The following is a 13459-nucleotide window of genomic DNA, read 5'->3' as shown; positions in this document are numbered from 1 at the left end:
ATGGTACACACTACAGCACTGAAGAACTAAAGAGAGAATAGAAGATCAGAAGGGCTTGCTGATTTAGGGAAAGCTCTGAGGAATCAGAGCAGGCTATATAAGGTGCGCTCTCTCTCTCTCTCTCTCTCTCTCTCTCTCTCTCTCTCTCCTTTTCCCCCTCTCTCTCCCCTCCTTCCCCCTTCCCTCCCTCTTTTCCTCTGCTTCTTTCTCTCTCTTTGTGCATGCATGTGTGCAAAAAAGTGTGTTTGGTGTATTGTGTAATGTGTAGACAGATAGAGATGGGCAAGAGAGCCCTCCCAGAACGAGGTGTGTGTGGCACAAGGAGACTAACTGAGCATGGCTGAAGCAGTAGCTTGAGCCAAGAAGACAGAAAAAGTTCAGTGCAGGTCCAAAAAGCTAAGTCAAGGAGATTGGAACTTGTTCCTCTTGGAAACAGGAAGCCGGTGAAGCCAGGAGACATCTCATCTTCTATTGAGATGGGTTTCTAGTTTGAGAAGTAGCCGGCTTCCCAGCGGTGACCTTCTGTCTGTGGCCCTGGGATCTCACAATTTCGGAGATTGGAATTCAGATTACTGAAGTTTACTCTCTCTGTTTTATCTCCCCCACCAGATTGCCACAGCAGTGAAGTTCCTACAGAATTCTCGGGTCCGGCAGAGCCCACTTGCGACCAGGAGAGCATTTCTTAAGAAGAAAGGTACAGGTTTCCTTGCAGGGTTGGGTGGCCTGGGGCCGGGGCAGGTGGAAATCATAGCTAGAGACAGGTGCCAGCTATATCAGTGTGTGGGAAGTAGGAGCGAGGTGACCACCCCTCTGTGAAATGCACATTTCTGTAGTCCCAGTGGAGCAGAGAGATGATAGGATTTGCCCAATGAAGCACCAGATACGAAGCCATGAGCATCGTGGGCAGTCAGCACTCAGTGGCAGCGCTGGCCCGCTGAATCGGGCTGGAGGGCTGTTCAGTCTGTTCAGTCTGTTAGGGACCCTGACTACAGAATGTGCTGTTGGGGCTAGGAGAGTTCAGCAGCTTCAGTAAAGATCCACAAGGAAGCTAAAGACAGGGGAATAAGGTGAATCAACACAGGCAGGGTAAGGTCAAGCCAGAGGCCAGTCTGATTTCCAGACTGGAGTGCTGAATTCGTCATTTTTTATGGTATTTCTGTAAGTCAGGCTAAAGATGGATCCTGACTAGTTCTGTATTGTTGAGGCAGATAGAGCCTATTCTGGTTCTGCTGGAATTTAGGATGTTTTTGGTTTTTTGTAAAGCAAAGCCAACCATCTAACTGAAAAAAGAAGATGGGCTTTTCATTCTTAGGACATTTGTTCTTCTAGAGATCTAGAAGCTACTTAACGGGCTTTATGTAACACTGGGGGTGGGGGTGGGGTGGTATTCTTCATCCAAAAACTTTTTTTTTCTTTAATAGCTAGAATATTGGCCTCAAAATTCTGGTGATTGTTTAATTTTTATTCTTATTTTACTGGAATGGATGATGGAATGTTTTCATAGTGCTGTCTAAGCACCCCTGTGGTACCCACGGAGGCGCTGCTCTGGGGCCTGTGCTGGTGCTCTGCTCACTCATCCCAGGGCCCCACTCAAGGCTTTGGGCACAATAGGCCCAAACATTTCTCTCACGGAGGCTGCCTAGCAGCAGACCCAAGGCAGGGTCCCCATGAAGGAGTTGCGTGTGCGCTGGCCGCATGGCGCTCACCCCATCATTAGGAGATTATTAAAATTTGGAGTGTGTTGGCTGGCCTCTCTCCTCCGCAAGCATCATGCCATAAAAGAGATTTTCCTTGAAATATGTGTACCTATAGGGAGTAATTAATCATAAAAGCTTGGGGATTTCAGCTCTCTCATCAAAGCATCGAAGCAGGGGAAAGCTGAGCCTAAAAGCTGAGCTGATTACCGGGGTAACCTGAGACAAAATCTATGGTTGCTGAGAGATCCTTAGCCCAGTGCATTGTGCAGCATTATAACTGTCTGATCTCCTCTCCACCGACAGTGACCAGTTAGTCCTCATTTTCTCTCAAACGCAGCTGGGTTAGAATTTCATTTGCAGAAGGTATTTAGAGCAATTTAGAGACAAATGTCTCTGGTGTTTGCTCGGCACTTCCCCACCGCAGGCTTCGCTGAGCAGTTTTACTATCAGGAGCTCCATCTAATCTGTTTAATTTTAATAAATCCCTGACTGGGAGAGGGAGAGAGAAACTCCGGACCAAATAATACTTCTTTTGAGTCACTTGGCTTATAACCACCATAGAGGAGGAAGTGTTTTATGCAGTTATTATTTGATGCTCAGAGAGAGAGAGAGAGAGAGAGAGAGAGAGAGAGAGAGAGAGAGAGAGACTGACTGACTCAGTTGATTGATTAATCCGTTCATCTCAGAGTGAGCAGCCACTGTGTGTCTTGCCCTGATCTCTCCACTGGGAATTCTCTGAGAACAGAAAAGACAGAACCTGGTCCTCACAGAGCTTCTGTTCTAACAGGGAGGAGAGAGGATGTGAAGAGGCGGGAAAGTGAAGCCTGGGCTATGTCAGGTGACAAGTGCCCCGGGAAGAACAGAGTAAAGCAGGGGATGGGATGAGCAGCCAGGACAGGCGGGGCGATTTGGCTTAAAGGCTGTGAGGTGTCCCTGAGGGTGAGGTGTTCACAGAGATGCAAACGGGAAGGATGCTTGTTGGTAGAGTGCACTCCGTTTAGAAATTTGGGAACCTGGGAGGCTACATAGCTCTCCTTTCTCTAAAGAGAACCAGGCTGGTTCACCCTGTGTGAAAGCCTGGACTCTCTGAAGCTAAGTCACCCATCTCCATTTTCCTCCAAAGCGTTCCTTCAGTCAGTGATTACCCATGTCCCAGGTGAGTCCCAGTAGGGTGCGTCCTGGCAGGGCCTTTTCTGGGCAAAGAGTCCCAAGGTTTGATCAGTGTCTGGGGAAGAAAAACCCCTTTGAGGATTTAAGCTTCACTTTTCACATTCCCACTATTCCCTGGGTCAGGCTTATCCAGTCCTTGTGCTTGCCACCATCTGTGATGAGGGTGAACCAGAGGCATCCACTCTGTCCCTCACCCGCCACCTATGGAAGGGGACGTACCTATGGAAGGGGACAGTTGGTGTGCCGGTGGGGTGGGGTGGGGAAGGGGGCTTCACATCTTGCTGTAAGGTCTCCCTAACGAGCTGTGACAGTAGGGGCTCAGGGCCCTGGTGGTAGGGGCTCAGGACACTGGCTTTAGGAAAGCTCTAAGCTACTGTAGCCTTGGCTTTTCCTAGCAATGTCACTTTGGGGAATGGCAGCGGAGTAGTGACTTGAATTATAATCTGACTTTTTTTTTTTTTAAATAAGCATCTCTTTCCTGAAAAAGCAAATCCAATTTTGTTTTTCTTTTAATATTATTTAATATTTAATATAGAGCTTGAGGTCCCTGCAGTACATGTCAGTTCAGTGGAAAACGAGGGTTACTTTAGGGTTACATCAGCTGAGTTTGTTTTATTGTGAAACCACAGCCCCAAGCAGGGCCTGCACTGTGCCTTTGTTACTGACAGGTTAACTGTTGAGCTCTCTAATGGGTGGTGGGGAGTGGGCTGAGATGGGAGAGCTTGGTCTGCAAGGGTCTGTCTTCTTTGGTTTGTTGTTGTTTGTTTTGTGATCTCTTTTAAAGTAGGAATATGGAGTCATTAATGAGAAACATGACGTTATTAGAATCATTTGTCATCTTCTTTGAAGTTTGCATTGCCATTTTATGTAATTTACAGCAATTCTTTCTATTACTAGGATTTTTTTTTTTCTTTTTTGGATGACAGAGAAAAGCAGCTGTTCACCTTCAGAATATTAGAATGAGTGTCTTTATATTGTGTTCAGCTTCTTGATTCTGCAGATGACACACCCGTGGAGGAGTCAGCCACACATGTCAGCAGTTGGCCTGTGTGGGGTGTAAGCCTCCCTCATGGAGCTGGTCTATATATAGACGCTTTCTTGCCAGGCAGGCAGTGGCCCTCTAAGCAGGCTGCAGCCCAGGAGGCCAGAGTTACTTAGAAACAGCAGTAGCAGCAGTCCAGAGAGTTAGAAGCTCGGAGAGTAGTGCCCATGGGCTGCTGTTGATTTGATACCACAAGATGTAGGGTAGGAACAGGCTTTGCAGGCTGAGTCCTGGGTGGGCAAATGAGAGACCTGCGCTTGGGAGGTGGAAGGAGGATGCTGTGGAGGAGGGGTAGAGCTGTCAGTTGACTGCTCTCAAAACCAGCATGCGCTTTTCTGCATAATGACCCTTTGGGGTTGGAAGGGTGGTGCCCTTCTCAGGTGCGTAAGCAAAAGGCTTGCTCTTCATCTGTCCAGTACTTTCTTCTCCTAAAAGGTGGAACAGAATGCATCCTTCTGTTCCTGGAAGTGGAGGCCCCAGTAGCAAAGCTACCCCTTGTGGACACGAACTTGGGGAAGAGAGAATCCTGGTGGGTCAGCCTTGGTGGTGGGGTAGAGGTGAAGGGCTCTCTCACTGGAGTCCTTTAAGGGGGAGTAAATTCTTACACACAGATTTCAATTTAGCTCTCTTTTATTACTTTTCTTTTTTATCATTTACGTCCATTTCATGAGGTAGTTTGCATGTCCTTGAATGGAATCTCGTTACCATGAAAGCTTTTTTAGCATTGATTTCATAACAGTCTTAATTTAATAGCTCCGTCATTACTGAGACGCTCTGGGAGTGGGCCTGGCTTTCCAGGTCACTGACCTTTTAATTACAAACCTTGTTCTGATGGCCAGGTTATCGACTGGACAGCTCCCAGCTTGTGCCCCAGGATGAAAACGAAAATAACTGTTTCCTCCCCCATCTCCAGGATAAAAAAGTAGCCTCTTGTGTTACTAAAATTAATTTTCTCCTTCAGCTTTACTTTATAATTAATTCTTTAATGTGTCTTAGTGAAAGCAGAAGTCTTTTTATAGAGCTTTTGTTCCTGGAGCTGGGGTCCAGCAGATAGCTTAGGGGCAGGGGGTGGACATCTTGCCAACACCACCCCTTGCTTGACTGCAGCTGAGCTGGAAGGAGTAGTGTTGGCCCTGTGAGGGGCCGTCTGGCCCTTCTGAGTCTTTGTTCATGAGACATGGGTTATGGCATCAAGATTTAGATTCATTCAGTGTTTGCTGGAGTAATTGAACCTGGTACATCATAGACATTTTTAAAGCTGTTCCTACTGAGACACACTCCCTTTCTCCCTCCCTCCCTCTCTCCCTCCCTCCCTCCCTCCTTCTCTCCCTCCCTCCCTCCCTCCTACTCTCCCTCTCTCCCTCCCTCCCTCCCTCCTACCTGCCTGCCCTTCCTCATTGTTTTTGTGCTAGGGATCAGACCCAGGGTCTTGGGCATCCTAAGCAAGTGCTTTGCTACTGAGCCCCAGTTTCAGACCCAAGTGTTTTTCTTCCTGTTGTTACCGGTTAGTCTTAGGTGACGGAGGAATAAGGACCCTAACTGATGAATCTGCAGCCACAGACTTGATGTGAATGAACTGGTTGGTCTAGGTTCCCTGTCACAGGCTGTGATGATGGAAATAACAGGATCATGGACAGTGGAGCGGCAATCCCAGTTTACCCTGTCACTCTGGTGCCCACTAAATTTCCTGTGGTGATAGCCTTTCTGCCCTGGGCAAACAGAAAATGCTTTCCTTGCTATGTGAGGCAGTGAGAAAGACAAAGAACCGGCATCTTTAGGAGCCAGAGGAAGACAGCAAAGTGAGAAGAGGGCAGTCACCATTGGCCCACAGTCAGCTTGCGGGGGGATGGCATCTTCCTCCCACTTCCTGCTCTTCTTACCCTGGGCCCTGCCCTGAGTAGGGGCTGCACCCTGCAGGTAAGTGAGGAAGCGGCCGGAGTAGACAGGGCTGTGTGGCACTGTGTGCCTGTTCCTGAGGATGATTGAGCATCTCCATCCATCTGTTGTGCACGGCCTCTCTTCCCTCCCTGCCAGTCTTGCATCTGCATATCTGTCACCTGCTGTTCTGGACTAGCCTATTCATCATGCCAACTGGTTTCTCCCCATCAATTTTCCTGCTCCCCTTGTTATCCAAACCTGTCTTGAACTCCACAGATTTTTCTCAGCATACAGGAGAGGCTTATAGCGGCTGAAGCAGCTATGGTGCCGGGAACAGACATGCTGTGGTATTCCATTTTGAGAGGCCAGTAGCATTGACTGTCCCAGAACCAGAGCTGTGTAGTTTCCTATAAAAAGATGCTGTGTGTAGGGACTCGTGAGGATTTGGCCAGATACTGCAAAGACAAAGTAACAATATCTTTCACAATATCTGACACTGTCACATATCTTGTGTTACTAAAATTCAATTTCTTTTTACTTCTTGGAATATTGGACATTTAGTCAGAGGCTGGCAAGATGACCCTGAGTAAAGGTGCTTGCTATGTACGCCTGGTGACCTGAGTTTAATCCCTGGAGCCCAGGTAAAGGTGGAAGGAGAGAACTGACTCTACAGAGTTGTCCTTGGACTCCACACATGCACCACGGATGAGGACATGCAGTGAAAAGTGCGTCCTTTTCCTGTGGGTCCCTGTGCTTTGCCCCTTTCCTTCCTGGAGGATGTTGGAGTCTCTGATGTCCAGAAGTGATCCAATGTAAAAGACAGTACCTCAGCAGCCCTCACCCTCGCAGGAACATGGGACAGTACCTCAGCAGCCCTCACCCTCGCAGGAACATGGGACAGTACCTCAGCTGCCCTCACCCTCGCAGGAACATGGGACAGTACCTCAGCAGCCCTCACCCTCGCAGGAACATGGGACAGTACCTCAGCAGCCCTCACCTTCACAGGAACATGGGACAGTACCTCAGCAGCCCTCACCCTCGCAGGAACATGGGACAGTACCTCAGCAACGCTCACCCTCGCAGGAACATGGGATTCTGGCCTTAACTTGGAGATCTTGGTGTGTGGAAGCAGATGGATTTCCTTCACTCTTTCCTTTGGCTGCGCAGTAGTCTATGTGTGCATGTGTCGTACTTTTAGAAAGTCAGCCACAGGTTTGTACTTTGGTCTCTTATTCTGTCTTTTGCTGTTGCAGACAGTGCCCTAGTAAAGACTGTTACCCTCAGATTGCTGACATATATGTGATAAATAGGCTAATATGATATTTTCCTTGCTTAAAATTTCTACATTGCATAGAATATGAGACAAAATCATTTTCTTTCTGACTTTGTTTTGTCTTTTTAAGACAAGGTTTCTCTGTGTAGCCTTGGCTGTCCTAGAGCTCACTCTGTAGACCAGGCTGGCCTTGAACTCACAAAGCCCTGCCTGCTCAGGTGTCTCCCGAGTGCTGGGATTTCAGGCATGGACTGCCACCACCACCTGGCTGACAAATTGATTTTCTAATAGAAACATAAACATATAACTGTACATAGAAATTATTATTTTGTAATAGGGTCTCACTGTGTAGCTCAGGCTTGCCTAGAATTCTCTGTGTAGCCCATGCTAGTCCCACATTCATGATTCTCCTACCTCTATCAGGTGCTGGGATTAAAAGTATGAACCACTCTACCTGGCTTAAAGAAATTGTCAAGAGAAGTCAGTATAATAAATTGTTCTTACTGCTTCACATGAGTTTGGATTCCAAGGGACATTTTGGTGTTTAATCACCTAAGTAATACTATCTTACTACAAGAGTCTCTTTATCCCTCACTTTTTGAATGAATAGGTTCACAATTTTAATAAACTAACTAATTAATCAGTTTGTTTATTTATTTATTTAAGATTGGGCTTATGTTCCTCAGGCTGGTTTTGAACTCCTGAGTGTACAAGTCATCTTCCTATCAGCCTCCTGAGTAGCTGAAACTGCAAGTGTATGGCATTTCACTTACCTACTTCATAAGTTTACCTCAGGTCAAAGTAAATGTTCAGATAAACTCCAGAAACTGGAAGGATAGGATCTGTTTTCAAGTGAAGTGTGTAGACTTACTTTCTTTGGTTGTGATTGGATGTTTCATGGGACAGTGGCCACTGAGATGCTCAGCCTTAATTCGGCACCTACTGTTTGCAGAGTGTTATTATGCATCTGCCACTTCAGTAGATGCTGCTTAGGAGGAGGGGCTAGAAGGCAGCAATCAGGGCAGGGGAGACTGGAGTGTAATGCTCATATAGCTGAGCTCGCAGGCAGTTGTCCTGTCTATTCTCACGAGCGCCGTCAGTACCTAGAACCCTCAGAGTCTGAAAACTGCATGGCTAAGGCTGCAGTGAGAAGGTACCAGGATGCTCATCCTGCCTTTGCTCCACACCTCCCCCCCCCCTTTTTTTTTTGAGACAGGGTTTCTCTGTGTAGCCTTGGCTGTCCTGGACTCACTCTGTAGACCAGGCTGGCCTCGAACTCACTGAGCTCCACCTGCCTCTGCCTCCCGAGTGCTGGGATTAAAGAGTTACAATTTAATTGTTGTAGTCTAAGACTGCAGTTTCGGAATTGTTAGCCTTCAGGCCTGTGACTAGAGTGCATGTTGATGCATCCTTTTGCTCTCAGTCTTCTGTCTAGTCAGGACCCTCTTTTCTATCACTGGGGTCACCAGAGCTTAATTTTGACCTTGGATTGGAGGGAGGCCATGGACTTAGATGAAGAAGAATGGGAAGGACGTCATTTATGATGAGCAACTCTTGCAAGGGCGTGGGCAGTTAGCCAGAGTGACCTGTGAGGACTTCAAGAAAGAAAAGAACTGAGGTTGATGGCATAGACAGGCACTGTAAGCATGGATGAGAGAAAGCAGTTCTTGGGCCAGTTGGAGCACTGTGAAATGGTTAGGGATGAGCATTCTAGCTTCTGCACTTAAATTAAGGTTGCCTGGCAGTTACCAAAATAGCTCCAAAGGCTATCAAGTGCATTGTAAGTCAGCTGTGGAAGATCTGGGCTGGAGTGGTGGCAGAGAAATTGAAACAGAAAGGGCAGCTTGTTTTGAGACAGGGACTTGCTGTGTATCCAAGGCTAGCCTTGAACTGCTGCCTTAGCCTTCTAAGTGCTGGGATTAGGAATGTGCACTATAACCTCTGTTTAGAATTTATTTGTAGGGCCTGAGCATGGCGGTGCATGCGTCTAATCCCAGCACTCGGGAGGCAGAGGCAGGCAGATCCATGTGAGTTTGAGTTCAAGGCCAGCCTGGTCTACAAACCAGGACAGCCAAGGCTACACAGAGAAACCCTGTCTCAGAGAGAGAGAGGGGTGGGGTGGGGAGGAGAATCATACATACAGCATATGCGCTTGCCCGCTCAGTGTAATCATTTTGAAATTTATCCATGCACTGTTTATCAGTAGTTGCTTGGCTGTATCTGTTTACTGTTCACTCATGGGACTCTTGTGTTGTTTCTGGCTTAGGAACATTAAATCTAAAACTGATATTAACATCCATGACTAAGACTTTGGAGGTGTGTAAGATTCCTTTTTGTGTAAGGACCTAGAATGGCTAGGTCATGTGGTCAGATTTACTTAACTCTGTGGTTGTATGCATGAGAGGGAGAGCTGTGTGTGTGCTCACGTGTGTGAACAGAGTAGGAGGATGCTGTGCTACACAACTAGAGGTCAGAGGACAACGTGGGCTCTCAGTCCTCACCTACTGCCTTGTTTGAGAGAGGCTCTTTTTGCACATGCCAGGCTAGCTGGTCCTCCTGTTTCTTCCATTAGTCCCACAACAGGAGTATTAGGATTGCAAATGTGTGCCCCCACCCTCTGCAGTTCTGGAGATTTGAACTCAGGACCCCATGCCTAAGTTCAACTTTTCCCCTCAAAAAAAAAAATTACATTTAAGCTGGGTGCAGTGGTGCACACCAGTAATTCCTAGCACACAGGAAGGCAGAGGCAGGTAGATCTTTGTGAGTTCGGGGCTAGCCTGGTGTACAAAGCAAGTCCAAGACAGCCAAGGCTACAGAGAGAAACCCTGTCTCAAAAAACTAAAACAAAAAAAAAGTTACATTTAAGGTGTATGTGTGTGTGTGTGTGTATGTGTGTGTGTGTGTGTGTGCTTATACACATATACACACGCGCTTGCATAAGTGCTAAGAGCAGAGGATAGAGGCTGGAGAGATGGCTCAGAGGTTAAAAGCACTGACTGCTCTTCCAGAGGTCCTGAGTTCAATTCCCAGCAACCACATGATGACTCACAACCATGTATAATGTGATCTGATGCCCTCTTCTGGCCTGCAGGTGTACATGCAGTCAGAGCACTGTATACATAATAATATGTATTATTATTATGTATTAAAATATGTATTAAAATATGTATTAAAATAAAATAAAAGAAAGAAAGAAAAGAGCAGAGGATAACTCTTTGGAGTTGGTTCTGTCCCACCAAGTAGGTCCTGGAGGTTGAACTCAGGGCATGTCACCTTGGCAGTAAATACCTTTACCTGCTGAGGCATCTCTTAGGGCCCCTGAGTTTCTGCTTTTAAGGAACTTCCCAACTGTTGCTTGAAGGTGGTTCTATTAGTGACATCCTCACTAGTTGTGTATCAGCATTTTAAACATAGAAATCAGGAAGATGCAGGCATAAATTATCCACATGGAGGCAGCCTTAGCAGAGGCCATAGTCACAGTGGTTTTCAACCTGTGGGTCAAAACCCCTCTGGGGGTTGCATATCAGATGTTTACATTACGATTTGTAACAGTAGCAAAATTACAGTTAGGAAGTAGTAATGAAAATAATTTTATGGTTGAAAGTCACCACAGCATGAGGAACTGTTTAAGGGTCACAACAGTAGAAGGATTAAGAGCCACTGCTGCCGTAGTGCATAGCCCTCCCAGGCTCACACCCACCTCACTGGCTGTGTAGCATTGCATTAAATACTTAAGCATTGTGTTTCAGTTTCCGTATCTGTAAAATGAAGTTAATGATAATATATCTGCACAAAGATTCTTACCAGAATCAAGTGAAAATAATTCAAAAAATGCCTTCTATGAAAACGAAGGCCTGGCTGATGGCAGCAGTGGTCAGTAGTGTATACCCTTTAGAAGATGTATTCCTTACCTCGTGAGCGTGTCTTTTCAAAATAGCGTCCACAGTAATGGGCTTCGTTGTAACATTCTCCTGCACATGTGTGCTTAGGCTTTGTTCTCACTCAACCCGCTTCCCACTGCCCTCAGAGGAGGCGTTCTTAATGGGCTGCTAGGAGCCCTCACTCACCTGCAGGTTTGCTCTCTGTGGTTTCACTTATTCGCAGCCCATCTCAGCCTGAAAATATTAAAAGGACATTTCCAGAAATAACAGTTCCTACGTTTTAAAACATGTAGCAGCTGGGTAGTGTGATGAAATCTTGAGTTGCTCTGCCCTGTCCTCACTGGGACAGGAGCCATCTCTACTCACTGGATTCACTCTGTATATCCTACTATCTGTTAGCCACCTAGTGGCTGGCCGAGTTATCAAACTGTCCCAGTGTCACAATGCTTGTGCCCAGCTCATCCTCACAGCATCACCTCTAGTGCAGCAGTACCAGGCCCGCCCTCCTTAACCGACTTCTGCCCCTGTTGGCATTTCAGGAAGGGTGAGCAGAGAGCAGTAGGGTACCTGGGGGTGGGGGTGGGAGGAGACCACAGGGACATACGTTTTATTGCAGTGTATTGCCATAACTGTTCTACTTTAGTTGTTAAGCTCTTACTATGCCTGTCTTATAAGTTAAACTTGACACAGGGGTGTGTGTGTGTGTGTGTGTGTGTGCGCGCGCGCGCTTGCATGCACACGCACGCATGTACAAACAGTATACACAGACCTGCATACAGGCATCTACTGAGTTGTTGGAACAGATTTCTTTCAGACAAGACTGCATTGAGTTCATTGTAATGTAGGTTGAAATGATGAACTGGATGATGCCGTAACACTTCATGCAGTAGGACCATGTGGGACGTTTATACATGTAGGTAGAAGAAGTCACACATTTACTGAAAGATTTGGGGATGTGGATCCTACAGGTTGCTGGGCCTGGTGGTTCACACCTGTGACCCAGTGCTGGAGGATCAGAAGAGCCAAGTCATCCTTAGTGACATTGTTAATTTGAAGCCAGCCAGGGCTCCACAAGGCCTTGTCTTGACTTCGTTTGTTTCAAGACAGGGTTTCTCTGTATGGCCCTGGCTGTCCTGGAACTCATTCTGTAAAACAGACTGGTCTTGAACTCAGAAATCCACTTGTCTTTCTGGGACCAAAGGTGTGCACTACCACGTCTGGCTAGACCTTGTTTTGGGGGTGGAGGCAGTCGTAAAGTAGCTTAGTGGAAGTAAATAAGAACACTTTCTCAGCAAACAGGAGGACCTGTGTTCACATCTCCAGATTTCACATAAAAAGCTAGGCATGAGCACATGTGCCTGTAACCTCAGCACTAGGAGGTGGAAACAGGAGGCCCCTGAGAGCATCCTGGCTCAGTGAGTCAGGCAGAAACAGTGAGCTTTCAGTTTAGTGAGAAGGCCTTGTCTAAGGCCATAAGGCAGAGGCCAGCATGGAGGACACAGTCCTGCTGTGATCTTCTTGTGTGTGCATAGGCACACCTGCATACATACACACTACGCACGTAAGCTGAAGAAGTTGACTCAAGCCAGACCTTCAGGAGCAAGGAATGCCCAAAACATTGAATAATTAACTTGCTAGAGCCATTGTTACTGCTGTCTGTCTGGGTCATGCCGATGGTCAGAAACTGCCTCTGGAGCTGTTGAGTTCATGAGCACACCATCCAGTCTATAATCTAGGGACCAGAAGTTGCTGCGATACCACTTCAGTTGTCTTCTGACCTCTATAAAAGCAGTCGTGGGAACTGGAAAGTGAACTTGGCTTCCGCTATGAGCCAGGCGTGGTGGCACACACCTTTGATACCAGCACTGGGGAGGCAGAGGCAGGCAGATATCTGAGTTTGAGGCCAGCCTGATATCCAAAGCTAGATCTAGGACAGTCAGGGCTATACAGAGGAACCCTGTCTTGAAAAACAAAAACCAAACAAACAAGTGATCCCTCTGAAGCTGGAGGCTGGACACTACATAGGAAGCTTGCGTGGCATTTTACTTTTGCTTTTGAGACAGACTCAGCCTATCATCCATACTGGTCTTGAATTGCCATGTAGCCCAGTTTGGCCTCAAGCTGGTGTGATTAAGGGAGCATTGTCATGTCCAGCTGAATCTTGGTACTTCTGATATCTTCCTTTCCTGTCTGCTGATGTTTACAGCAATCAAAAGTAGCAAAGAGGGCCTGGGGAGATGACTCAGTGGATTAAGTGCTTGCTGTGTAGATCACGGTGCACATGTAAAAGGGAGGTGCATATGTCTCTAACTCCAGCTGGGAAGGCAGAGACGGACAGATCCCGGGGCTCACTGTCAAGCCAGTCTAGCTGAAACGGCATGCCTAAGGTTCAGTGAGAGTCCTGGGGTGGGGGTGGGGGGCACACACGGAGACAGACAGACAGACACTGACTCCACGTGTGCCTGCACACCCATATACAAATGCACACACAGTGAAGGTGAGGTGGCGACAGCAGCAA

General features: G+C 47.1%; 1 protein-coding gene across 1 annotated transcript in view; it reads left to right on the top strand.

The window, feature by feature from the left end:
* The window catches only part of PEX14 (peroxisomal biogenesis factor 14), a 131313-nt gene that overhangs the window by 50962 nt on the left and 66892 nt on the right, over nt 1-13459 (top strand). Inside the window, exon 3 of the mRNA XM_084786746.1 lies at nt 610-694. Within this exon, the coding sequence (XP_084642872.1) occupies nt 610-694 (85 nt within the window). The remainder of the gene's footprint in view (nt 1-609; nt 695-13459) is intronic.

This window comes from Acomys minous (genome assembly GCF_964271855.1).
Source record: "Acomys minous genome assembly, chromosome: 6".
Classification (NCBI taxonomy): Eukaryota; Metazoa; Chordata; class Mammalia; order Rodentia; family Muridae; genus Acomys; species Acomys minous.
Note: the sequence above shows the minus strand (reverse complement) of the source record. Positions and strands in the feature narration are given on the sequence as shown.